At 39.7% G+C, this 27,288-nt stretch overlaps 1 protein-coding gene across 5 annotated transcripts in view; it reads right to left on the bottom strand.

Moving 5' to 3' along the window:
• The window catches only part of LOC122561192 (EF-hand calcium-binding domain-containing protein 6-like), a 64,089-nt gene that overhangs the window by 5,635 nt on the left and 31,166 nt on the right, over nt 1-27,288 (bottom strand). For 3 of the 5 annotated variants that reach the window (XM_043712727.1, XM_043712725.1, XM_043712729.1), the window contains 10 exons: nt 26,977-27,128; nt 25,113-25,258; nt 23,605-23,801; nt 23,308-23,415; nt 21,396-21,461; nt 17,796-17,906; nt 10,931-11,033; nt 9,970-10,094; nt 9,616-9,859; nt 4,645-4,814 (listed from right to left, as the gene is read on the bottom strand). In XM_043712727.1, the coding sequence (XP_043568662.1) occupies nt 4,645-4,814; nt 9,616-9,859; nt 9,970-10,094; nt 10,931-11,033; nt 17,796-17,906; nt 21,396-21,461; nt 23,308-23,415; nt 23,605-23,801; nt 25,113-25,258; nt 26,977-27,128 (1,422 nt within the window). The remainder of the gene's footprint in view (nt 1-4,644; nt 4,815-9,615; nt 9,860-9,969; nt 10,095-10,930; nt 11,034-17,795; nt 17,907-21,395; nt 21,462-23,307; nt 23,416-23,604; nt 23,802-25,112; nt 25,259-26,976; nt 27,129-27,288) is intronic. The other 2 variants (XM_043712726.1, XM_043712728.1) reach the window with 2 other exon arrangements.

The raw sequence follows: 27,288 nt of genomic DNA, 5'->3' as shown, positions 1-27,288 counted from the left end.
GGGTGGAGGTTGGGTTGGTGGGGGGTGTGGATCTGACGAGGGAGTCACGGAGGGAGTGGTCTTTACGGAATGCTGATAGGGAATCATATCTATGATCATAGTACTGTGGTACAGAGAACCAGTCAAGAGGGGGGAGACTGAGAGTGTTATACGTAAATGCATGCAATACACGAAACAAGGTAAATAAGCTTGATTGAAATTGGTGGGTATAACGTTGTAGGTATCATGGAGACATGGCTGCACATAGATCCTATTGAAAGGAAAGGCGGATGAGCAGAGGGGGAAGGGTTGTCTTGTTAGTAAGAAATAAAATAAATCCATGGCATGAAGTGATATAGATTTGGAAGATTTAGAATCTGTGTGGGGAAAGTTGAGGAATTGCAAAGGAATAAAGACCCTGATGGGAGTTATGTGCAGGCCTGCTAGTAATAGTCAGGATGTCAGGAAGAAAACAGATTAGGAGATAGAGAAAGCATGCAAGAAAGACACTAGTACAATAATTTTGGGGTGGTGGTGGGGGGCGGGGGATTTAATGTGCAGGTGGACTGGGAAAATCAGGTTGGTAGTACATCCCAAGAGAGAGAATTTGGGGAAAATCTATGGAGATGGATTTCTGGAGCAGCTTGTGGTAGAATCTACAAAGGAACATAAATTCTGGATTTGATGATGTGTAGTGAGCCAGACATGATTAAGGAGCTGAAGGTGAAGGACCCTTTAGGGGACGGTTATGATAATATGTTAGGATTCACCCCGCAGTTGAGAGGGAGAAGCTGGGATCAGATGTAACTATCACAACTGAGTAAAGGTAACTATAAAGACATGAGAGAGGAACTGGCCAGAATTGATTGGAATGGGAGGCTAGCAGGGAAGATGGTGCAGCAGCAATGGCAGGAATTTCTGGGAGTGGTTCAGGAGGCTCAGCAAAAATTCATCCCAAGGAAGAAGAAACATACAATGGGGAGGACAAGGCAACCATGGCTGACAAGGGAAGTCAGGGACAGCATAAAAACAAAAGAAAAAGCATACAATGTGGGAAAGATTAGTGGGAAGCCTTTACAAACCAGCTGAAATAACTAAAAAAGCAATAAGGGGGGAAGAAGTTGGAATATGAGGGTGAGCTAGCTGGTATTATAAAAGAAGATTGCAAGAGAGTTTTATAGATATATAAAAGGTAAAAGAGAGGCAAAAGTGGGCATTGGATTGCTGGAAAGTGAGGCTGGAGAAGTAGTAATGGAAAACAAAGAAATGGCACAGAAACCGAATAGAAGCATCAGTCTTCAAGGTGGAAGACACCAGCAGCAAATCAGAACATCAATACAGTCAGGGAGCAGAGGTGATTGATGTGGATATCGTTTAGGTGAAGGTGCTGAGAAGCTGATTGTCTGAAGGCGGATAAATCACCTAGACCAGATGGATTACACCCCAGAGTTCTGAAGGAGATAACTGAGCAGATTGTGGAGGCATTGTGTTGATCATACAGGAATCACTGGAATTAAGGAGGGTCCCAGAAGACTGGAAAATGGCTAATGTCACAGCCCAGTTTAAGAAGGAAGGAAGGCAGAAAACAAGAAACCATAGACCAGTTGACCTGACCTCAGTCATTGGTGAGATTTTAAGAGTCCATTATTAAAGATGAGATTGCGGAGTACTTGAAAATACATGGCAAACTAGGACTGAGTCTGCATAGCATCGTCAAGGGGAGGTTATGCCTGACAAATCTGTTAGAATTCTTTGACAAGGTAATGAAAGGGAAGTCAGTGGGTGTGATCTCTTTAGATTTCTAAAAGGCATTTGACAAAGCGCTGCACAGCAGACTGCTAAATAAGATAACAGCCCATGGTGTCAGGGTTAAGATACTAGCATGAGTAGAGGATTGGCTGATTGGCAGAAGACAGAGGGTGGGGATAAAGGGTGGCAGCCGGTGGTGACACTGCTGGGATTGATAGGTGAAAGTCAACTGATTAAGGCCAGCTAGAGAACAGGATGGCCTTATTCAAAGTTGGTCAATTCAGGACCTTCCTTCCTTCAGGGGAAGAGTATCAGCAGAAAGTTCCCATATCCATAAAGTCCAGCTCCATCTGAACTATATAAGATGAGCAGTGTGGGCTATTCCTGATGCAATGGTTTCTCTTCCTACTCCCACACTGTTACTTCTGCTATTCTCAGCATCTCTCCTTGATCCCCTGTTTCTTATTCACATGCTGCCTTTGATAACAGTGTTGATTTTCACATGTACGTGAATGACAATCACTTCACCAGTATCTCTCTTGATTCCTCCATCACCACTGTATTCTCACACTGCTTATCAGACATTCAGCACTGAATGAATAGTAATTTCCTCTATTTGAACATCTAGAAGTGAGAAGCCCCTGTTTTCAAACCCTCTTCCAAACTTAAACCCCTTGCTACTAATTACGTACCCATCCTTGGCTATAATCTGACTAAATAAATCTGTTGCAACCTTATGTTGACTCTGACAGGAACGTTTGACCACACATTTACACTATCATTGAGGCAATCTATTTCCATCTCAGTAACATTGCCCTACTTCACCCCACTCCAGTATATCTGCTGCTGAAACTTTCAGTTATGCCTCATATTTTACCTCTGTCTATTTACCTTTTCTCTAGTCATTGTTTCCATAGATTCTGAAGGACTTCAGAATGTTGATCAGGAAATTCTCCTGTTCTACCACCTGCCAATAAGCATATGGCAGGATTTATAGGCTGATAATCAACCCTGGTTTGGCCACCTCATGAATGCACACTCTGTGGCCAATAAGTCCTGGCATAGGACCTGAACCTTCTAGCCTCAAGGTAGGGGCACTACCACTATGCCACCAGACTTCCCTTGATACCGTTAGACTTGACTGTTTCAATGTGTTAGAACAAAGTGAGGACTGCAGATGCTGGAAATCAGAGTCGAGAGTGTGGTGCTGGAAAAACACAGCAGGTCAGGCAGCATCGGAGAAGCAGGAGAATCGACATTTCGGGCAAAAACCTTTCATCAGGAATGAGACTTATGAGCCAAGGGGGTAGAGAGATAAATGGAAGGGGGGTGGGGCTGGGGGAAAGGTAGCTGATAGTGCGATAGCTAGATGAAGGTGGGGGTAATAGGTCAGAGAGGAGGGTGGAATGGATAGATGGGAAGGAAGATGGAGAGGTAAGACAGGTCATGACAGGGGTTCTGAGTTGGAAGGTTGGATCTGGGATAAGGTGGGGGGAGAGGAAATAAGGAAACTGGTGAAATCCACATTAATCCTGTGTGGTTGGAAACTCCCAAGGCGGAAGATGTGGCATTCTTCCTCCAGGTGTAAGCTGGTTAGGATTTGGCGATGGAGGAGGCCCAGGACCTGCATGTCCTTGGCAGAGTGGGAGGGGGAATTAAAATATTCATTCACGGGGCAATGGGGTTGCTTTGTGTTTCTGACTGGTTTCACACATTCTACTCTCTACTATCTTGAGGTCACCCAAAATTCAGCTGTTCGTGTCTCATGTCATACCAACTAGTAACCTATAATCCGCTGTACTCACTGACTACAATGTGTTCTGATCAACAGTATCTTGATTTAAATATTCCTGTCCACAAATTGTAATCCATTCCTGGCTTTACTCGTTTTTTTCTGTAATCTCCTTCAGTCCCACAAGCTCCAAGACATCCAGACTCATCAAATTCTGACCGACTTAGCATCCCTGATTTTAATTACAGCATCATTGGCTGACACTTCCCATTTAGATTAGATTACATTACAGTGTGGAAACAGGCCCTTCGGCCCAACAAGTCCACACCGACCCGCCGAAGCGCAACCCACCCATACCCCTACATTTACCCCTTACCTAACACTACGGGCAATTTAGCGTGGCCAATTCACCTGACCTGCACATCTTTGGACTGTGGGAGGAAACCGGAGCACCCGGAGGAAACCCTCGCAGACACGGGGAGAACGTGCAAACTCCACACAGTCAGTTGCCTGAAGCGGGAAATGAACCCGGGTCTCTGGCCCTGTGAGGCAACAGTGCTAACCACTGTGCCACCGTGCCGCCCACTAGGCCCTTGTCTCCAGAATTCTCTCCCTGCAACTCTCCACCTTACACTTTCCTTCTTTAAGACACAACTTAAAGATACACCTTTGACCTAGTTATGGACCATCTGTCCGAACCTCTCATATGGTTCAGTGTCATATTTTATTTTATAGTGTTTCTATGATATACCTTGGGATGTTCTATACATTAAAGGTACTATATAAATATAGGAAGTAGTTGCTGTTTTAATCTTTCTTTGACAAAGGAAGTAAGGTAAATTTTGTAATGCTGGCATGCCTATTTTGTTTGACCATTTTCATCATATTTCCCCTCCAGGTCAGCACATTTGAAGCATCAGACTCATGTGTGATTAAGAATGCATATCTAGAATCTTTACCCCACCAAATCGATATTTTATCCTGGGTCATAAAGTGGTTATATGTGACTTTGTGCTTGTAAACTCATATCCTACTGTTGCATGAAAAACACATTAATGCATCTGGGTTATCCCAAAATAAGTCATTATACATCCTTTATTAATCCTTATTCATCTCTGTGTCACACAGGCAGGGTAATCCATGGAGGAACTCATTTCAAAAAAGACAACTGGGCACTAACTAACCGGTTCTTCTTGTGGGTAAACCTGTTGGCGATTATCTCACAGGCCTGATCATTCAGTGCCTCGCATACATCCATAAGAACATCTTTGAACTCCTCTTTGCTAACAAAGCCCGTGTTAAATTGATCAAACTCACGAAAGTTTGTCCAGAGGTCATCTAGCAAGAGCTTAACCTATGATAAGGAAACACCATAGTAATCAATAAAAATGGAAATCAGGAATAAGATAACGAACTGGCTTGAGGTATATACATATGTACCAGAATAATTTATAAAATATTAAGGGATATTGGATTCGACAACAGCAGTATTGTTTTTAGTAAAGAAATTATTCCTTGGTTTCTTCTTACTTTACCTTCATACATATAATCAAATGAGTTTAATGATATTACTGATAGGTTTAAACTCTTCCAATGCAGTCTGCCAACTAATGTGTCTCATTAAACTTGTAGAGAATCTTGGAGTATCTTAGTTGAAATGATAAGGATTGTAACTGGAATTCAGTTTTGATTTAAACATTGCATCTTTGTGAATTCAACTTAAGAATACTTAAACAGCTAGTCAATTTGAAGTGCTTAAGAAACAGACTGACATTCTTGCGCATTAGCTTTATTGAAGCCCACAATGTCTTCTACCAGGAACTCTTCCTGTGCCTATATTCATTTGTCACTCACTAGGCAAACTGCAAGAGGCTACAATTACATTCCGGTAGGAAATTTTATGGAAAAAGTACAGAGGAGTTTTATGATGCTGCTTAATGGAAGCATCATGTGCCTCTAGTGATAAAGGGAATTAATGTTTGAGGTAACCGTGGGAACTGGGCAATGTAATAACCCACATTTTTGGGGGGTGTTACGGATCTATTTCCGATGAGTGGGAAATCCTGAAATCCACGTCATTGTCTTACTGGAGGCAGCTACAGGGAGGGAATATGATAAAACGATGAAATCAGCTCCTGTTAAATATAAAGAATGCTTTTAAGATCTCGTGTGTGCAATGATTACTATAGATATAGTTGATATCAAAAGAACAAATGAAAGACAAATTTTAGGCATAATTTATAGATTGTCCCATATTTGGCCATGTTAACCAGAAGGGTACCAATATCTTGGAGGGGAAATTTGCTCATGATCTTCAGGTGGGTTTAACTAATTCAGCAGGGGATGGGAATCAAAATTGTAGTTTGAGTATATAGGACGTTGAGAGTAGTGAGGTCACAACTAAGGTTTCAAGGTCAAAAAAAGGCACCAGCAAGCAAGAAGTTGGTTTGAAGTGTGTCTACTTCAACGCCAGGAGCATCCGGAATAAGGTGAGAGAACCTGCAGCATGGGTATGTACCTGGATTTTGATGTTGTGGCCATTTAAAAGATATGGGTAGAGCAGGGACAGGAATGGTTGTTGCAGATTCCAGGATTTAGATGTTTCAGTAAGAACAGAGAAAATAGTAAAAGTGGGCGTGGTGTGGCATTGTTAGTCAAGGACAGTATTACAGTTGCAGAAAAGACATTTGAGAACTCATCCACTGAGGTAGTATGGGCTGACTTTAGAGAAAGGAAAGGAGAGATTATCCTGTTGGAGTTTTCTATAGGCCTCCAAAACATTCCAGAGATGTAGAGGAAATGATAGCAAAGATGACCCTCGATAGGAGCAAGAGTAACAGGGTAGTTGTTATGGGGACTTTAACTTTCCAAATATTGACAGAGAACACTATAATTCAAGTCCTTTAGATGGGTCAGTTTTGTCCAATGTGTGCAGGAGGGTTTCTTGACACAGTGTGTTGACAGGCCAACTAGGGGCAAGGCCACATTGGATTTGGTACTGGGTAATGAAGCCAGCCAGGTCTTAGATTTGGACGTAGGTGAGCACTTTGATGATTGTGACAACAATTCAGTTATGTTTACTTTACTAATGGAAAGGGATAGGTATGTACTGCAGTGCAAGAGTTATAGCTGGGGGAAAGGCAATTACGATGCGATTAAACAAGATTTAGGATGCATAGGATGGTGAAGGAAACTGCAGGAAATGGGCACAATTGAAATGTACAGCTTATTAAAGGACCAGCTACTGCAGGTCCCTGATAAATATGTACCGGTCAGGCAGGGAGGAAGTTGTCAAGTGAGGGAGCAGTGGTTTACTAAGGAAGTTGAATCTCTTGTCAAGAGGAAGAAGAAGAATAATGTTAGGATGAGATGTGATGGTTCTGGCGTTTGAGAGTTACAAGTTAGCCACAAAAGACATAAAGAGAGAGCTAGGAAGAGCCGGGAGGGGACATGAGAAGTCATTGGCAGATAGGATCAAGGAAAACGCTAAGGCTTTCTATAGGTATATCAGGAATAAAAGAATTACTAGAGTAAGATTTGGGCCAATCAAGCATTGTAGTGGGAAATTGTGCGTGGAGTCATAGGAGATAGGGGAACCACTAAATGAATACTTTTCATCAGTAATCCAACTAAAAAAAGACAACATGGTCGAGGAGAATACTGACAAACAGGCTACCAGACTAAATGTGGGATTGAGGTTCACAAGGAAGAGGTGTTAGCAATTCTGGAAAGTGTAAAAATAGATAAGTCCCCTGAGCCGGATGGAATTTATTCTAGGATTGTCTGGGAAGCCAAGAAGGAGATCGCTGAGTCTTTGGCTTTGATCTTTATGGCGGCATTGTCTACAGGAATGGTGCAAATGTTATTTTCTTGTTCAAGAAGGGGAGTAGAGACAACCCTGGAAATTATAGAACTGTGAGCCTTACTTCGGTTGTGGGAAAAGTGTTGGAAAGGGTTATAAGAGATAGGATTTATAATCATCTAGAAATGAATAACTGATTAGGGATAGTCAACATACTTTTGTGAAGAGTAGACCATGCCTCACAAACCTAATTGAGTTCCTTGAGAAGGTGACCAAACGGGTGGATGAGGGTAAAGCGGTTGATGTGGTGTATATGGATTTCAGTAAAGCGTTTGATAAGGTTCCCCATGATAGGCTATTGCACAAATTACGGAGGCATGGGATTGAGGGTGATTTAGCTGTTTGGATCAGAAATTCGCTAGCTGAAACAAGACAGAGGGTGGTGGTTGATGGGAAATATTCATCCTGGAGTTCAGTTAGTAGTGGTCTACTGTAAGGATCTGTTTTGGGACCACTGTTGTGTGTCATTTTTATTAATGACCTGGATGAGGGCATAGAAGGATGGGTTAGTAAATTTGGGGATGACACTAAGGTCGGTAGAGTTATGGATAGTGACAAAGGATGTTTCAGGTTACAGAGGGACATGGATAATCTGCAGAGTTGGGCTGAGAGGTGGCAAATGGAGTTTAATGCAGCAAAATGTGAGGTGATTCACTTTGGAAGGAGTAACAGGAATGCAGAGTATTGGGCTAAAGATAAGATTTTTGGTAGTGTAGATAAACAGAGAGATCTCAGTGTCCAGGTACATAGATCCTTGAAAGTTGCCACCTTGATTGATAGGGTTGTTAAGAAGACATACGATGTGTTAGCTCTTATTAGTAGAGGGATTGAATTTCGGAACCATGAGGTCATGCTGCAACTGTACAAAACTCTGGTGTGGCCACATTTGGAGTATTGCGAACAGTTCTGGTCACCGCATTATAGGAAGGAGGTGGGAGCTTTGGAAAGGGTTCAGAGGAGATTTATGAGGATGCTGCCTGGTATGGAAATAAGGTCTTATGAGGAAAGGCTGAGGGACTTGAGGCTGTTTTCGTTAGAGAGAAGAAGGTTGAGAGGTCACTTAATTGAGACATATAAGATAATCAGAGGGTTAGATAGGTTAGATATTGAGAGCCTTTTTACTTGGCTGGGGATGGCTAGCACAAGGGGACATAGCTCTAAATTGAGGGGTGATTGATTTCGGAGAGATGTCAGAGGTAGTTTCTTTACCCAGACAGTAGTAGAGGCATAGAATGCACTGCCTGCAACAGTAGTAGACTCGCCAACTTTAAGGGCATTTAAATGGTCATTGGATAGGCATATGGAAGAGAATGGAATAGTACAGGTTAGATGGGCTTCCGATTGAATTCACAGGTTGGCGCAACATCGAGTGCCAAAGGGCCTGTATTGCGCTGTAATGTTCAATATTCTATGTTCTATGTTCTATTTATATTCAAATATGTCTTTATTTATAAATGTATAGGGGAAGGTTTAAATCAGTTGGCTGGACAGCAGATTTGCATTGCAGAGTGATGCCAACGGTGTAGGTTCAATTCCCACACTGATTGAGGTTACCATGAAGGACTCACCTTCTCAACCTTTCCCCTCACTTTAGCTGAGGTGATTCTCAAATTAAACCACCACTAGTCATCTCTCTCTCTAATGAGAGAGCAGTCCTTTGGCCTGACAAGACTATGGTGACCAACATATAGGCCCAAATATTTTTCAAAATGAACTTTTATTGAAGTTCAACTATTGCGATTTCAGCAATTGAATAAACAAACCATTAATTTATATTCAGTAATGAATGTGTCATGTTGGCCACAATGCCAGGAAAAGTTCTTTGCTCTTCTTTAACTAGAATAGTACCAAAGGATACCTTATTTGCAACTAAAACAATTGTTTTAACAAGAATAGGGGTTTAGTTTTGCACCTTTTTGCCAATTCATCAATGCAGCACACTAGTGTTACATTATTGTCAACTTTGCGAGCTTTAGTTTTTGATCATAGATATTCAAACTCACAAGTTTCTGACCTTGAGGTGAAAACACTAATAACTTACATCATAGGAATGAAGTCTGAAATCTCATTTTCAGCAAAAAAATAATACTTCTTCATGAAAAAATAGATGTAGTCAGCCAAATAGATGTAGTCACCCAATGTTGTGCTGTGTCTATTTTATCCTACTTCTTATGCTGAATCTGAGTGCAATTTAAATAAACCTTAAATGTAAATGATGTATGAAAGTGCTATCTGCTGATTTACCACTGACCATGCATATAAACGTAAGTTCTTAATTGAATAATTACTTAACCTTAGCTTGCAGATTATCCTCAATTATTTCTGTGTCACAGTTGAACTTCCTGGATCGAATCAGGAAGTCACTGTCACCTTTAACTGGTGGATGGATTTTGGCATTTGGGTAACAAGCTGATTTAGGTGAGAATCCAAAATGTCGAACAAATTCATAGAAATCCAAAGTGTTATCCTGACTGGTAATTAAAGTGCTCCATAGTTTTCGGACGTCATCTCTTGTGATTGGTGGGTGAATATCAAATCTGTATACGACAAGAAAAAGGTATCAGCATCTTCCAAGAAAATGTTATCATGATTATTAAATCACAAATATGTACATTTTAGTGGGAAGAGCAAAACATATTTCCTTAACTGCTTCAAAAGCTGGTACATTGACTCAGGAGAAAATCGTCTGGTGTTCATTTTATCAAGTTTGTTAAAGTTTTGTTCCACCATTTGATATTGTTTCTTCACAAGATCCTGTATAATATTTGAGATCTAGAATGAAAGAAGTTATCCATAAGTGCTGGCAAGTTCCACTCCTTGTAGCCAATGAGTGAAGAGTGAAACCAGAGCAGATTTTAATTGATATCGATTTCTTCACAATATAAATCATTACAACTGTCTAACTCTTATCTCGACTCACAAGCTCTGTCACTCAACATCCTTTGAAGTGTACTTAAGTAACCTTTCAATTGATGCTGTCAAGATATTTTAAATAAATGCATTCAGAAGTTATATGACACACCTCTGAGGAGTTGGGATTGAATCCAAGTCTTTGCGCTCAGAGGTAGGAACATTAAGTACATGTATATACTTAGCCTCTAATGATACAATTGACAACCTGCACTTCTCAATAACTAATAATTTATCTTCAATCCTAAACATTGAGTTTGGCATTTAATTGGAAAAGCATCACCTAGTCTTAGGATTTGCATCCGAAATAAGGGAATCTATAACCAATGCAACGTCAAGATTCATCAAAATAACAGTAAAAGTAAATTATCAAAGTAAATGTGCCTTGTCAATTCTCTTCAGTGACTCTCAACCATATTCCATTTTTGAATCCATGCTTCAATAATAGTTTTCAATAGGAGCGCGTACTAGGAAATCGTGAGCATACTCATTACAATTTTACACCTATTAATAAGCTTGCAGATCTTATCTAATTAATAAAATAACTTGGATACAGGCCATACCAGAAGGTCCACCGGTTATAATGAACATGTCAAGTGAGCTTTGAATCCATTCTGTCTGAAGATGATAATGAAAAACTGGCAAAGCATGTCAAATACAAACATTTCAAATAGAAAATAATAGCTATTAATCTTTACCTGATCTGTAGTTCTTCCTGAGCCATACTCTTTGTCTGTTGAATTTTCTTTGCTCAAGTTTGTCATCATAGACTTGTCACATAACAGACTCTTTGCACCTTTACTGTTGTGCAATGAAAACAAAGACATGTACTACTTAATTTGGTTTCCATTTTAAATATAGGTTGCAATCATTCATAGTTACACAATAATTTATGTAACTTAAGAATAACAAATATTGCTGTTTGCCATCGACTCAGTTTCAACTTTTCTCCTTTCCTCAGATCAGCAACTCCCTGCAGTGAAGTTGTCTGACCAGTGTCAGTTGCCCTTTACAAAGTCTGAAGTTAATGTCATCAGAAAGTAGACAGCCTCAGTACCTTGCGGTCACACTAATGCACTCTCATCAAAGGTTGCCAAGTAGCAGTCAGGAGTTGTAAACAGTTTGAACATTACACTCCTAAAGCATATTAACTGAGACTGCATATAGTAATTGTTGCATTAATCAGAACAAAGTTGGATAACTCAATAGAGATTAGATATTGAATCTGAATTTTTTAGATCTTGCAATTATATTAGTGCCTCAACCAATTGGACTATTAGTGGAGATTATATTCTTTAACAATACCTTTTTAATTTTTTCAAATTATAAACAATAAAATTCACGAGGAAGGACCCAGTAACTCAGGAGTGGTGAAACCTTCAGTGAGTGGTAAAGCCTTCAGTGAGCCTTCAGCATTGGGAATGGTGGTTCTCATACGATTGTACATAATTTTATCACTACCAACAAAATAGTGATGATTGCATGGAATACAATTCCACTTTTACCCCTTCACCTTAGTACGAAAATGAGAAGGATGACTATATAATGAACCTTGATAAGAAATGACTCCTATGTAATCCTCAGTGGAGGATAATATATTAAACTATACCTCCATTATGTATTATATTTGAAGTATGAAATTATATTATGTATAACCTACATCATTGGGAGAATTAGTAACCATACTTATACACCAAACCACATAAGGATGTTATAGGTATCATGGGTAGATGGACAAATGTTTGGTAAAGGAGATATGTTTTAAAGACAGCTTTATGGAAGAAAGAGACATAAAGATCAGAGACACCTAAGCACTCTAGAACTTAGGACCTCGGGAGAAAATTCCAGAAAGAGTCCATTAGCCTAGAATTTAGCAAACATACCCCATCAATTCAAGAAGAGAGGGAGGAAGAAAATAGAAAATTGTAGGCCAATTAGTTTGATGTCTGTCATGGGTAAGCTGTTAGAATCATCTCTAGGGAGGTTATAACTGGGCACTAGGGAAAATTTAAGGTAACCAGGAGGAGTCATCATGATTTTATAGAAAGGAAATTATGTTTAACCAATTTGTTGGCATTCTTTGAAGGAGTAACATGCACAATGGATAAAGGGGAATATGTTGATGCATTGTACTTGGATTTCGAGAAAGTATTTGACAAGACTCCACAAAAAGGCAAAGAAGGAGCTTATGAATACTTGGTAGCATACTAGCATGCATAGAAGATTGGTTGTTGGCAAAAAGCAGAAAGGATGCGTAAGTTGGTCTTTTTCAGATCGGCGGGATATGTGCAGGGATCCTCCAGGGATCTGTGGTGGGTACTCAGCTTTTTATAATTTATACAATTTAAAATTAAATAATTTTAATGAGGGGATTGAAGGCATGGTAGCTAAGTTTGCAAGTGACACAAAGAAAGATCGGAAAGTATATTGTGAAGATGACAAAATAAGGGTGAAGACTGATGTACATAAGTTAAGTGAGTGGACAAAAATATGAAATATGAAATATAATGAGGTAAAATGTAATGTTGGTCACTTTAGCAGGAAGAATATAGAAGCAGAGTATTATTTAAATGGTGAACGACTGCAAAAGGCCATGGTGTGGAAAGATCTAGGTGTTCAAGTGCACGGGTCTCAAGAATTTGGTATGCAGACGGGCCAAATGAGCTAGAATGCTAATTGAATGGTATTCTTTATTACGAGAAGAATTGGACAAAAAAGTAACAATGCTATGCTTCAGTTATACAGAGTATTGATGAAACCACATCTCAAATATTGTGTGCAGTTTGGTCTCCTTACTTAGGGAAGGATGTTAATGCATTGGAGGAGTTCTGAGAAGATTTACTGGTTTGGTATTTGGAATCAATAAGTTACATTTTATGATAAAACATTGGACAAGCTGGACTTGTTTTCCCTAGAGTTGAAACGAGTGAGGGATGATTTGATTCAAGTTTATAAGATCCTGAATGGTCTTAACAAAGTGGACATGGAAAGGATATTTACTCTTGGGAGTGAGACAAAAAGGAGGACTGCAGATGCTGGAAATCAGAGTCTAGATTAGAGTGTTGCTGGGAAAGCACAGCAGGTCAGGCAGCATCCAAGGAGCAGGAATATTGACATTTCGGGCAAAGGGCTTTTGCCTGAAAAGTCGATTTTCCTGCTCCTCGGAGGCTGCCTGACCTGCTGTGCTTTTCCAGCACCACTCTAATCTAGACTCTTGGGAGTGAGTCCAGAACCAAAGGACCCTGCTTGAAAATTACAGTTGTCCTTTTAGGAAAGCGATGAGGAGAAATATTTTCTCTCTGAGTGTTGTGAACTTTGGAACACTGCATCAGAAGATGGGAGAAATGGGATATTAATATTGATACCGGAGGTAGATAGATGTTTGATAGATAAGAGAGTCAACAGTTCTAAGAAATAGATCAGATTAAGGAATTCGGAACATAAACAAATCAGCCTTCATCTTAATGAATAGTGTAGTTCATTGAAGTAGAGACTGGCCTACTTTGTTATATGTTCGCATATTTACAAGATGCAATTTATTTTTTCAGCCAAATGGTGGCAGGGTTCCTCATCTGCACAGCTGTGAATAAAACTATTCTGTCTTGTGAGAAACTTGAAACCAACAAATTACTGAGAAAACATTCTCTCCCATGATGACCTTAAAAGGAATGAGTATGTCAGACTTCATCTAAGGAAGGTTATTTGTGATTATCAAGCAGAATGTTATAAATTGTCCCTCAATTGTGCCTAATTGTACATCTATGTATCACATCTAAGATATTTTGAATGATATTGGCTATTAAATATGTCATAATCCAGCTTTTTGTCTACTTGGTATTTGTATACATTTTTAAATTATTCTGTAACTACATCAATATGTAAAATGCATTTAAAGGCCTGGAATTTCTGTATTAATGTTAAGCTCATTTGCAGTATGATTATTTGTACAAATTGTACATAAGGATGCCAATTTCAATGTTTCCTGCCAGTGGCTGACAGCTCAACATCACCCCAAGACCCAATATCGACAAAGGTTATGTCTTCTTACAACCTGCCCCCAAATGAGATTCCCCAGTTTGTTGCAGTTCCAGACCAACCACTCTAAATCGTTAAGCTGCTGGTGTCTTTATTCACCTGCCCCTTCAATTGGTCGCAACAAGATTAATTTAAAAAGGATCCCCTCCCTTGTTAATACTTTCTTACCAACGTAATTTACGTTTAAAAGGTACCAATTTAACCATGGTTGAGTTAATGAAAAAATGAGTTTATTAATAACCAAACACAATAAGAAATAATAATGCAACACACACACAAATCAGAAACAAGAAGCCAGTACAGAAAAAGAAAGAAGTTAATAGGCCTACGGATCAGTTTCCGAGTTATTTGCGTTGAGTAGACGGTGGATAATCAAGCAGTCAATTTCAAGATTCTTGATTTTACAGGTTAGTTGAAATTTTTTGGCTCATTTATCTTTGAACTGACTCACTAACTAGCCTTAAGCACTCCAAGCAAGACAGCCCAAGACCTGTATTGCAGTAGTGACTAGTGGATGGCTCTTTGACTGTGACTTTCACAGCACACTAGCACTTAAACCAAACAAGTACACATGACTACTTTTCCAACAGGACTGAAACCCATTCTTAACCTCTGTACCTGTGTAATCTTGAAAGAGGAAAATAGAAATATGTCTATTGCCTAGACTGCTGTCTTTTCTCCCGTCATATTCCTAGTCTGAGATACTCACAGGAAATTACAGTTCACTTTGCAATGCATTTCTCCCTTTGAAGTTGCTTTGACACTTTCAGACATTCTTCAATGCCTCTCCATTGGGTTTATATCCACAGTCATCTGGTGCTGTATCTCCCCTTTTTAAAAAAAACATGTTGCAAGCAGTTCTTCAACACGTCCAAATGTGATTCAAAGTTGTGATCTGTGACTGCGACAATCTGATGTAAAATTTTCAAGTTTTTGTAGGTTTTGTAGATTTCTTGGGAAGAAAGTCTCTCTAGTTATGTGGTAAGCATAACAGTAATTAAATTGGGAAACATCTACTGATGTCCACAGAGGTGCAGTTGAACATGGGAATCTGGAAGCTGCTGTCAGAGGTGTAGTGAAGTTATCCTGAGGTTATTGAGAGATGTAAATTGCTGAATGACTTCCTTTATCAACTATTTACAAAGAAGGTAGGAGAGAGCATACTTCAAACCATATAGTCTTGATCTAAACTTGAAACATCAGCAGACATAACTGATGCTGTGTACTCTGCATTAGTTTAATAGGACTTACCCATTCTCCCTCCCAAGTCTTTTGCTCTGTTCCATTAAATCATCATAATTGTTTAACCATCAACATTTCTTTTTACATATAACCACAAATATTTCTCTCAACCCAGCGAAGCCCCCGCCTCCATCTCTCTGTCCTCAGCTCACCTTGGGGGAGGAAATCTGACTCTGTCATCAGCCTGTCTTCAGGGAAGAATAAGGCTTTTATTCAAAGACAGAGTCTTGAGCTGACTAAGTGTATAAACTGACACCACAGAGGACACCACAGGTGCACCCACCATGAAGACCTGAAGGTAATGACAATGTACACCTGCACTGTGGAGTGTAGGAAACTGAGCAAGCATAAAATAATTGGCTTCCTCTGAGAGACCATTAAGCAAAGTATAGCTTGCAGCAGCTTCTTAACTTCCATTGAAATACATCCTATGCCTCACAGTTGAAGGTGAGGTCTGAGCCGATATACAGTATCAGAAAGGAACAATGCACCAGCCTCAGTAACCAATTTAATATGACCCTTCTCACAATTAACAAACTCATTAGAGTGTTGACAGTCATCTTGAGGTCCTATAACTTAAAACAGTAAAAATACACCATTGCTTTCATTAGCATCTATGTCTTGGACACTAAGTGTTATGATTTGTTTTTGTTAAATTGTCCTGCTACATGGACTCATCTGCTGCTCCTACATAAAAATCTGAAATGGCTTCTTTTGCTACAAGTGTGGAACTGTGCATTAGTGGCTGGGTAGTTTTCCTGCCAATGTGGATGGCTCCGATTTCACCATGAGAATGGAGCAATGGGGGCATTGTTTTCAGTTTCTAAATGACCAAGCTAGCTTGTGGTTAACAACCTGAACAGCTAACATATTTTACCACTTCTTCCTCTATTCCAAGTTGGACAAGAATTATGTCAGCAATATATAAAAGCACATCAAATGGCTTTATCAGTTTTGGAAGGAAGCACTGAGGTGTGAGATGCTGGCATCTTCATCAGAGCCAACCTTTGATTCAATGGTTCAGAGTGGGCTAGGGGCTTAATTATCGCTATAGGCATAGTTATGTTCTGCAGTTGAGCAAGTATGGATTAACTAGTTTATATCCAATCTCCATGTAGTAGCTGGTAAGCCAATTTTTTTGTTTGTCATCTCCTATGAACTGAACTGGGAGGTTTTTCGACACTTTCCTGCTGCAAATCTTCTGCTACATACTGACCATCTGACTGTTCAATTCTTCAGACTATTTATTCATGATGTCGATTAAGCTAGACAGCAGCATGTGAATGCTTGTGCTTAGGGCTTTCCCTGAGGACATACCTTCTTCTGTTGACAGCTTCAAATGTTACCATCATCAATTAGGATGCCTGTGAGGTTTTACTGATCAAGAGGTCCAATACTGCTGCCAACATGTACATATGGAAGTCATAGAAAGAGAGGAGAGTTTTTCCTCATACTGGTGAGCAAAATCTTCATCAATTATTCTCATTACATACGTAAGTTAGTCGGAGAAAACATCCTCTACAAACCTTGCAGACTAGATTCTCATTCCAAGTGTGTCCCTTCATCAGCAGACATCATTGATAATGTACACAATTCATTACAATAATATAATTTACCTAATATCCAACAAGCTGTATTACGTATGAATTTGAAATCCATGGAGGGGCATGACATTGCTGTATGCCAGCAACTATTTGGGCTGATGTATGCAGGGACAAGTGAACTTTTGTTGGCATGATAAGTCTTATTTAGCATCTTTGTTCCTTTAGCACTTAGGGAGAGATGGAAGGAAAGGGAAGAAAATTGAAGGAAAGTGAAAGGAAGGGATGGGAGGAAGTGAAGGAGGAAATGAAGAGAAGGAAGAAAGACTTAACATTCCATGGTCACTGACCAAAACACCCAAGTGATTATATCAGTTTTTCATACATTAAAACAGCTGTAGTGAACAAAACATGTATTTCTATATCATTATTGAGTATTGCAATCTTTCAGAATGCATACTACCTATCTCCTACAGAGATAGTGAGTGTCTACATTGGTAATAAAAACACCTGTTTTATGAATATTCACATATGTGAAGCCAAAAAAGCACATTTATGAATGCCAGTTAACTTTGTCTATTCAGAGTTAAGCAGGTCTTTATTGGTGAATTGATAAATGGCTATTAGGAACTACACTATCTAATGGTGCTTGCTTATATCAACTCAAGTCTGTTTCATCATATACCTTTGGACTCAAATTGGAAAGAATCTGACATACAGCAACCTACAATAAAGAACTGCTTACCAGCTGTCAAATATGGACATGAACTCAAGATATTTCACATTGCCTTGGGCATCCAGTGGTATCCGGTTCTTCAGATAACTTATTTCTTCATCTGACATGTCAATGCCAAATCTTGGAGAATAAACAAAAAAATACAGAATATAATAATAACCCAGCAAACTGATAAAAGGTTTAATTCCATGCTCTTCAGAAAAGTTTACATTCCACAGAATACTGCAAACAATAGAGGTTTACATGCATGGTGTGTCTATTTCCCAGTATTTCAGAAATGTTTGGTTGACATGTAAAAGATTTTTATTTGCTCCAACGTAATGTAGATCATTTTATCCAGTAAATAACATGATCGCTGTTAGGATTGGGTGTTGTTATGTACCATATTAGAATTCAAAAAACACACATTATCTAAAGCATTCATTTTTCTGCGCAATGGAGTAACATTCCTGACTTTTGGCCAGAAAGTTTAGGACATGATGGCCAAAGGTGTGTTCATAACAGAGTCAAATAAGTTGAATATTAGTTCTGAAGAAGGGTCACTGGACCTGAAATGTTGACTCTGGTTTCTCTGTACAGATGATGCCAGACCTGCTGAATTTTTCAAGCAATGTCGGTTTTTGCTTCTGATTCCGAGTATCTGCAGTTCTTTTGATTTTTTTTTGTTTAGGTTGAATATCAACTTGTAAATCATTCCAACATACGCCAAAGGCATGTGGTGAATGTGTGGTGAATTCCTAGTCAGCCATGTGATGGAAAGAAAATTGAAACCACTATCATCAGTGTTTGTAGTTGCTGACCACAAAATGCATATTAAATTGAATTTTGCTACAGCAACTCAAACTACTTGGGCTCAGTTGTCTAAATGGCCAGTGTGGATCAAACTGGTGCCATCAGACCAGGTTTCAATCCCTATGACAAGTAGAATGGATTTGGCACTTGCCACCTTACCCTATCAGAGAATGAGATTGCACCTGACTTCAGGCAGATAATTCAAGAAGGAGATTTTTGTGTGTTAAGATATCAGGAGCTTTTCCTTTTCCCTAAGATTCTGCACATATTATTCAGCCTGATCACACCATCACCATAGCCACCTAATACTCTGACTCGATCAAAGGAAGGAAAGTAGTGGAGTTCACCTGTCGCACTTGAACTTCAAAATTATTCTAAGTCAAATTTCAAGCAGCAAAATGATATTAGTGATTACAATAAGAGCCTATGTTAAATTGAAGCTAATTGTTGGTACTAGAAATTGTGCTTACAAGATTTTAAATCAAAGTGTCCTTAAAATCAAATAGGATCTTAGGAAAATAACAACCTATTAAGTTGAGGGTGTGTAATTTTGAAATATCCTGTAGTATATTTAACACAACAATGATTATTATTCACATATACTAAAGCTTCTTTATTGTTCTTTTCTTTCTTGCAAACTAGTGTAACAATGTATCTCATTAATGGCTCAAACTCCTGTGTAAAAAGGTTGCAACACACATTAGATTTAACTTTTTAAGCAGTACACTCTCAGGTGTCTATAGGTTAGCTAGTTGTACCAATACAATAACATCTGTCTTTCCTTCTCAAAAAAAAATGTATTGGCAAAAGTTCTTCAGTGATCCATTTGTATCTACATTGCTTTTTCTGTGGACTCTGCGTGAGACTACAATGAAAGAGTTATAGAGTCATGGTTACGTACAGTACAGAAACAGACCCTTCAGTTCAACTCGTCCATGACAATCAGATGTCCTAGATAAATCTAGTCCCATTTGCCAGCATTTGGTCCATATCCCTCTAAATCCTGCCTATTCATATACCTATCCAGATGCCTTTTAAATGTTGTAATTGTACCAGGCTCCACCACTTCCACTGGCAACTTATTCCATACATGCACCACCCTGTGTGTGAAAAAGCTGTCCCTTAACGCCCTTTCAAATCTTTCCCCCTCACCTTAAACCCATAGCCTCTGGTTCTGGACTCCCCCACCCCAGGAAAAAGATCTTGTCACTCTATCCATGCCTCTCATGATTTTATAAACCTCTATAAGGTCACCCCTCAATTAACGATAATATTTTATACCACAGGTTTAAGAACATTATAAATTGCTTTGAGATAATTCACAGGAGGTATAGTTAGTAAGTTTGCAGATGACACCAAAGTGTAGTGGACAGTGAAGAAGGTTACCTCACATTACAATAGGACCTTGATCAGATGGGCCAATGGGCTGAGGAGTGGCAGATGGAGTTTAATTTAGATAAATGCAAGGTGCTGTATTTTGGGAAAGCAAATCAGAGCAGGACTTATACACTTAATGGTAAGGTCCTAGGGAGCGTTGCTGAACCTTGGAGTGCAGGTTTGTAGCTCCTTGAAAGTAGAGTTGCAGGTAGATAGGATAGTGAAGAAGGCATCTGGAATGTTTTCCTTTATTGGTCCGAGCATTGAGTGGGAGATCATGGGAGGTCATGTTGTGGCTATACAGGACTTTGGATAGGCCACTTTTGGAATGTTGCATGCAATTCTGGTCTCCTTCCTATCGGAAGGATGTTGTGAAACTTGAAAGGATTCAGAAAAGACTTACAAGGATGTTGACAGGGTTGGACAATTGGAGCTCTAGGGAGAGGCTGAACAAGCTGGGGCTGTTTTCCCTGAAGCGTCGAAAGCTGAGGGGTGACCTCATGGAGGTTTATAAAATCATGAGTGGCATGGATAGGATAAATAGGCAAAGTCTTTTCCATGGGGTGAGGGAGTCCAGAACTAGAGGGCATAGGATTAGGGTGAGAGGGAAAAGATATGAAAGGGACCTAAGGGGCAACATTTTTCACGCAGAGGGTGGTGCATATGTGGAATGACCTGCTTGGGGAAGTGGTGGAGGCTGGTACAATTGCAACATTTAAAAGGTATCTGGATGGGTCTTTGAATAGGAAGGGTTTGGAGGGATGAGGGCCGGGTGCTGGCAGGTGGGACTAGATTAGGATGGGATATCTGGTTGGCATGGACGAGTTGGACCAAAAGGTCAGTTTTTGTACTGTTTATCTCTATGACTCTATGAATGATCAGGATATTTACAGGGTGTCACAGATCTGCAAATACAAAACCTGGAGATGTGGGTTCTTGTCAGGTTTTGCTAAATCTAATGGCAGAAACTGATGATAATTTCCTGGCTGCAGATAACAATATTAAGAGGTTGTTTGAGTGTAGTTCACTCAGGCCTGTGTTCAAACAACCCCATGCCTCCAAGATTCCAATGTCCTCTCAAAGTCCTTCATGCCCATGATCTATTTCCAAAAGTCCCTCTGTGCCCTCTGCATTCGCTCCTCAGGCAACTGGAAATTAAAGCTGGAACAGAGAATAAAGTCTGAGGCATAAACTTTGTTAAAATATTTAAATGAGCAATCTGCTCAGAGACTGAGTTAGTCACCCACCTGATTGCCCCATCCCCGTTAATAATGACACTGGGCAGGCACATTGCATGCGCAGATCACTTTGCACAAAGTTTGCTGTAAACAAAATTATTGTTTATGTTCTTAGCAACCTAATATTGCAAATACTTTACTGTACTGTCTATAATCTTATAAAAACCGTAAATCATCCATAAGAAAAGTTTTAAAAATATACCTGTTTTTTAAAATTGTCCAGAAGGCTTGTTGGCTGATTACATCTCGTTTCTGCTTGTCAATTTTACTGTAAAACAAGAGGTTGTATCAGTTTGATGTGTAAGCACTTGAAAAGTATGTGACATTGTGCGGTTTTGTGATGTCACCCTACTTCGCCACTCATCTTCCATCAACTCCTCTGCTAATAACAACCTCCATTCACACCTTTGGTGTCTCCAGACTGGACAAATCCAATTTTCTCCTGGCAGGGTCTCCCATCTTCCATTCTCTCCATATTTTTACCACTGCCCTCCATCAGAATGTACCTCCAAGTCTACCTCTTTAATCAAGCTCTTGGTCAGAATTTCTTATTTCTCCTTCTATGACTTAATGCCAAGAATGTCAAAAAAAGTGTTTATTGCTACTGTTATGGTTAAGTGCTTTGGATCAGTTTGCTGAGCTAAATGCACTCTACAATTGTAGGTTCTTAGAATCATACAGTACAAAAGAAGCTTGTCAGCCCATCAAGTCTGTAACACCAGAAATATATAACTACTTCCACTAGTTCCACTTCCTGCACCAGGCCCATAGCCTTGAATGTTATGGCACTTTAAGTACTTTTTAAAAGTTCTGAGGCTTCTCGTCTCAACTATCCTGGCAGTGCATTACAGAACCCCAGTGTCCACTCAGTGAAAATAAAATTCCTCAAATCCCCACTAAACCTCCTGCTTTTCATGTTAAAATTATGCCCCCCCCCCCTTGTTATTAACCCTGCAACTAAGGGGAATAGCTGCTTTCTGTTTCCCATGTCCATGCCCTTTATAATCTTATACACTTCTATCAGGTCCCCACTCAATCTTTCCTGCTCTAAAGAAAACAACTCAAGCTTATCTAGCTTCTCTCCACAGCTGAAATGTTCCATGCCAATCCTCTCCAGTGCAGTCACAACCTTCCTATAATGTGGTGACCAGAACTGCTCACTGTACTCCAGCTGTTGTCTAAATAAAGATCGTACAACTCAAACATAACCTCCCTACTCTTATAATCTATGCCACAATTGATAAAGGCAAGTATGACACACCCCTTCTTAACCACCCTTTAACCTGCCCAGCTACATTTGGGGATCTATGGAAAAGCACCTCATGATCCCTCTGTTGTTGAACCAGAATCTAGGCTGACATTTCAGTTCATTATTGATGGCAAGATGTGTTGTTAGGGGTTCCATTTGTTGGTTGAAATTTTATACCAACCCCCTCCAATGCAGAGGGCCAACTGCTCTGTACTGCCATTGAGAGAAGTGCCCCTTGGAAAGGCTGCAAGGAAAATGAGAGCATGCGTCCATTTTACAGTTCCCTCACAGAAGAGGAAAATACTTCATTATTCAAACAGGCAGGTCTCAGCTTTTATTGAGGAAAGCATTCCACTAAAGTTATCCTTGGCCCCAGTGGGTTCTCTTGTTGAGACATTGTTGTCTTTGCATCTGATGGCGTTCCCTCCACCCCCAAACCACTATCGCACAAGAGACTGCAGGCAGGCCAGCTCTATGCAGAACATGGACTGTCCATGTAGCAAGGAGTCAGTCTGCTATTAATGGCCCCTGGCTGGATCTTTAATTAGTTAAATTGTTTGTCAACCTCCAATCTCCAGGAGTTGAGAAGCTGCTATCTCCACTATTGGTGACATCCCGAGGGACAGCACTGCATAGAGATGTCCTGGTGTGCACCCTCCTCCCATACCTTTGGCCGGCACATTTTGCTCAGCACCTTGTGGGGCAGTAAAGTCTCACTTAAGGGGTACCAGCCACACAGAATATCTGTGTAAAAACATTAATTGTACTCTGAAAGTTATCAATTGCTGTTCTAGGCACATGTTTTTTTTCTTTGTTATAAGTTTGCGATGGTCATCAAATGCATAAAATTAATTATATCACTTACTGAAAACTTCCTAAAAGGGAAAGGAATTCATTGTGTAACAGTTCCATTAGCTTTGCCTCCAAAGCAGTGACTGAGGATTGAGAACCAAAGCTTCTGAGTTTGTTAAATCTGCATTGGACAATGAAGAATGATTATAAACACTATAAACAGAATTCATCTTGAAATTATTTCACAGCATATGTACACTGCATTATTTCTGCAGTCAAGACATATTCTGTAGGACCAGTTTTCTATTGCAGGCATGAAACAAAGAAACAATTCCAAATGAAAATACCTATTGCCTGACTACATTGTCACCTGTGATTTTCATCAGTTATAATTCGGTGAGGTATTCCGTTTCCACTTCTATCTTGAAAATTGTGAAGGAACTCCATGTAGTTTATAGTTGCTGCATCTTCTTGAAGTCCACAACGCACAAGGAAAGTATTTAGTTGGACATCCTGCAGCCGAAGATTGTATTTTTTCAAGACACATAGGAAGTTGTCTCTGGATACCTTCATGTGAAAAGAAAATTCCTAGAAGTGGTTTCCCCAATTTATGCATTGACACTCTAGCACAAAGTAAATTTTAATGAAAGCGCTTAACAAGGTGACTGATAACATATTAATACCTAAAACCAGTTATCAACATTTATCCTGTAATAAATTATTTATCGTTGTGTTAATATTGCTTCATCCTGCCCTATTTCTCATTTTATTTGTTATTGGCTGTGTATGTTAAACTGTTACCAGCTGACTATAGTGAAAAGTCAAATCAGGTAGAGTGTAAAATGGGCACCTGACCATGTCCTACTCATTTTCCATTTGAAGGGTTAAGTTAAAAGACCCCTTAGCTTTTAGACATAACTTTTATTCTGGTACTTAATTCTAAAGGGGCCATTGTTTTGATGTAGCTCATTTTAAAAAAAAAGCTTTATACTCTGCTTTTCTAATGTTACTGAGAACAATGCTATTGACAACCTCCATCTTTCTACAATAGACTGGATAATGGGTCATTCAGTTAACAGATGTTTCTCTCCAGTGTGCTGACATGCACCCTTACCTCAAATTCCTGCAAAGAAGACTAACAGCACCATTATATCATCAGCACCTCTCCACTCACCAGACTCATTGACATTGTGGCCTGTCAAAGCTGAATCAGTAAATTAGTGTTTAATATCTGGAAGAGTATTTACATTGTGGATTAATTATACTGGGAACAGAGTCAAGGCTCCGTGGAATTATTTACTGTTAGAACTGTATCCTTTTAGTCTCAGCTGGATTCCTGCCCAGTTTCCATTGTGTCACTCAATCCCTTAATTTGGCAAAATAAATATTCCCTTTTCAAAATTGGATTTTCTTTAAATAGCAGAAAAAGTGTACCGTTTTCATAAAAAGCATATCTCATATAAATCATCCAACAATGAGTGCCATACATGCTTTTATGCTTTCAAGCAAATATGAAATGTTTACCAAACACTATTACGAAGACAGTGTCCCTTAATTGTCTCCACTATATAACTCTATGAAGTTACTCTGTTAAGCCTACAGTACGTTCCAAATGTCACTTGAAAATTGGCCATCTAACCTACTGGCACATTCCCCAAAAAACTGAATAGGACAAAAGCTAATTTGTTTTGCACACTGCAATATTGAGGCATTTTAAGCTCCTCCTTCCCCATACTGACGCACATAATTCGTCTTGACTGGTACAGAGAAACACAAACAGAAGTTAAAAATCACTTGAGACTAGAATGGAACTTTGAGCAATCTGTGCAGTTTCATCAACATTTAATGTCAATGTAGGTCCTAGGAACACCAAGTTACCTTTCCGGAGTTGTCTTGGTCATAGTAATAAAAATCAGTCAGCATACTCTTGAAACCCTCTCTAAACTTTTCCTTTAACCAGTTTTCTATGTCCAATGTCAATTTTCTCTCCATGCCTGCTTTGGTTTGGTTTCTTCCAGGGGATTCTGCATTTGAATGGGAAAGGTAATCCATGAATGCAAAAATAATAAACAAAATCCAGCTAGGGAAAGCAATTGGATCATCAAAGATTTGACAGATTCATCAGTTCATGTTCATATCTATGTTTACCTGTAATTGTGGCACAACTTTTAAACAGCAAAGATTGAAATGCAGCATATTGCTTTGTACTGATTACATTTGGTTGCTTATGAGCTGGATGGAAAATAAAGGGATGCTGATTTCATGTTGAACACAGTTCCAAGCCCTCAGGTTCACATACACGTTCTTACACATTCAAAGCCAAAGATTTGTTACAGCTTCAGGCACTTTAATGTGATTGATTAACATGCATTTTATTTTTATTACATCTAATTCTCATTTAAGGGATATGTTGTCTCCCTCTACCTGGCTGGGTACTCACATATATAGAGTCATAGTGTCGTAGAGATATAAAGCACGAAACAGAACCTTTGGTCTATTTTGTCTATGCCGACCAGATATCCTAACCCAATGTAGTCCCATTTGCCAGTACTTGGCCCATATCCCTTTAAACCCTTCCTAATCATATAGCCATCCAGATGCATTTTAAATGTTGCATTGGTACCAGTCTCTACCACTTCCTCTGGCAGCTCATTCCACACACTACCATTCTCTGCATGAAAAGATTGACCCTTAGGTCTCCTTTAGATTTTTCCCCTCTCACCGTAAACCTACCCCTCTGGTTCTGGACTCCCCCCCCCCCAGGGAAAAGATGGATTTACCCTATTTACCATAACTATTTACCCTATCCATGCCCCTTATGATTTTATACACCTTTTTAAGGTCACCCCTCAGCCTCCGTTGTTCCAGGGAAAGCAGCCCCAGCCTGTTCAGCCTCTCCCTGTAACTCAAATCCTCCAATCCTGATAACATCCTTGTAAATCTTTTCTGAGCCCTGTCAAGTTTCAAAACATCCTTCAGATAGATGGAAGACCAGAATTGCACACAATATTCGAAAAATGGCCCAACCAATGTCTTGTACAGCTTCAACATGACCTCCCTACTCCTATATTCAATGCTCTGACCAATAAAGTAAAGCATACCAAAAGCCTTCTCCACTATCCTATCGACCTGCGATTCCACTTTCAAGGAACTATGAACCTGCACTCCAAGATCTCTTTGTTCAGGCACACTCCCCAGGACCTTACCATTAAGTGTATAAGTCCTGCTCTGATTTGCCTTTCCAAAATGCAGCACCTTGCATTTATCTAAATTAAACTCCATCTGGCACTCTTCAGCCCATTGGCCCATATCCCAATTAGCAATAAGACACCCCCATCTACCAGGAGAACCGAGGTTTAGTAAGAAAATCAGGGCCCTATGCCATAAGTAGGACCCCAGTGCTGGTTTTACTGCCTGCTGAGCAATGGACACTAATTCAGAATAAAATAGAAGTGGCATTATACTGATGAGGCCATGAGGAGAAAGAATAATGTGGGCTTCAGCCTCCCTGGACTCCCTAGTCCCAACTCTCCATGAACCTCACTTTTTCCTAACCTGGAGCTTGAAATCTGCCTCGCAACACCCATGTGCTGCTTGCAGCTCACTACAAATATGTCAGCAAGGCCTGACCATAAAAATATACTGGACATCCTACTGGCACTATGGAACAGCCAGTCAACAGCTTAATGGTTAAAATCAACCCTGTAGCTCCATGAAGAATAAAGGAAGCACCCAGACATACTTGGTTGATCTTCTGGCAATCTGAATCTGGTCGATTTGCCAAGTGCTGATGGAACTGCTCCCCATCCTGCTCTGTTCTCACCTGTTGTTTGGAAACCCAAAGCCCTCATTAAACTGCCAGCTTTAACGATTCCAAGATCATCTGGGTCATACCTGGAAATGGAGATGATAAAGGATAATAAAACTCAGAAAAAGTTTAGCATGGAAAGGGAATAATGAGTAATCAAAATCAAAGTCTAGAAAGTCGAGTTCTATATCACTGTAATGGGGAGGACTTGTTTTCTTTTCAAGAAATAATGACTTAAATACTTAA

Source organism: Chiloscyllium plagiosum, chromosome 22 (genome assembly GCF_004010195.1).
Source record: "Chiloscyllium plagiosum isolate BGI_BamShark_2017 chromosome 22, ASM401019v2, whole genome shotgun sequence".
Classification (NCBI taxonomy): Eukaryota; Metazoa; Chordata; class Chondrichthyes; order Orectolobiformes; family Hemiscylliidae; genus Chiloscyllium; species Chiloscyllium plagiosum.
The sequence above is the reverse complement of the archived record's forward strand: the minus strand, read 5'-3'. Positions and strand labels throughout refer to the sequence as shown.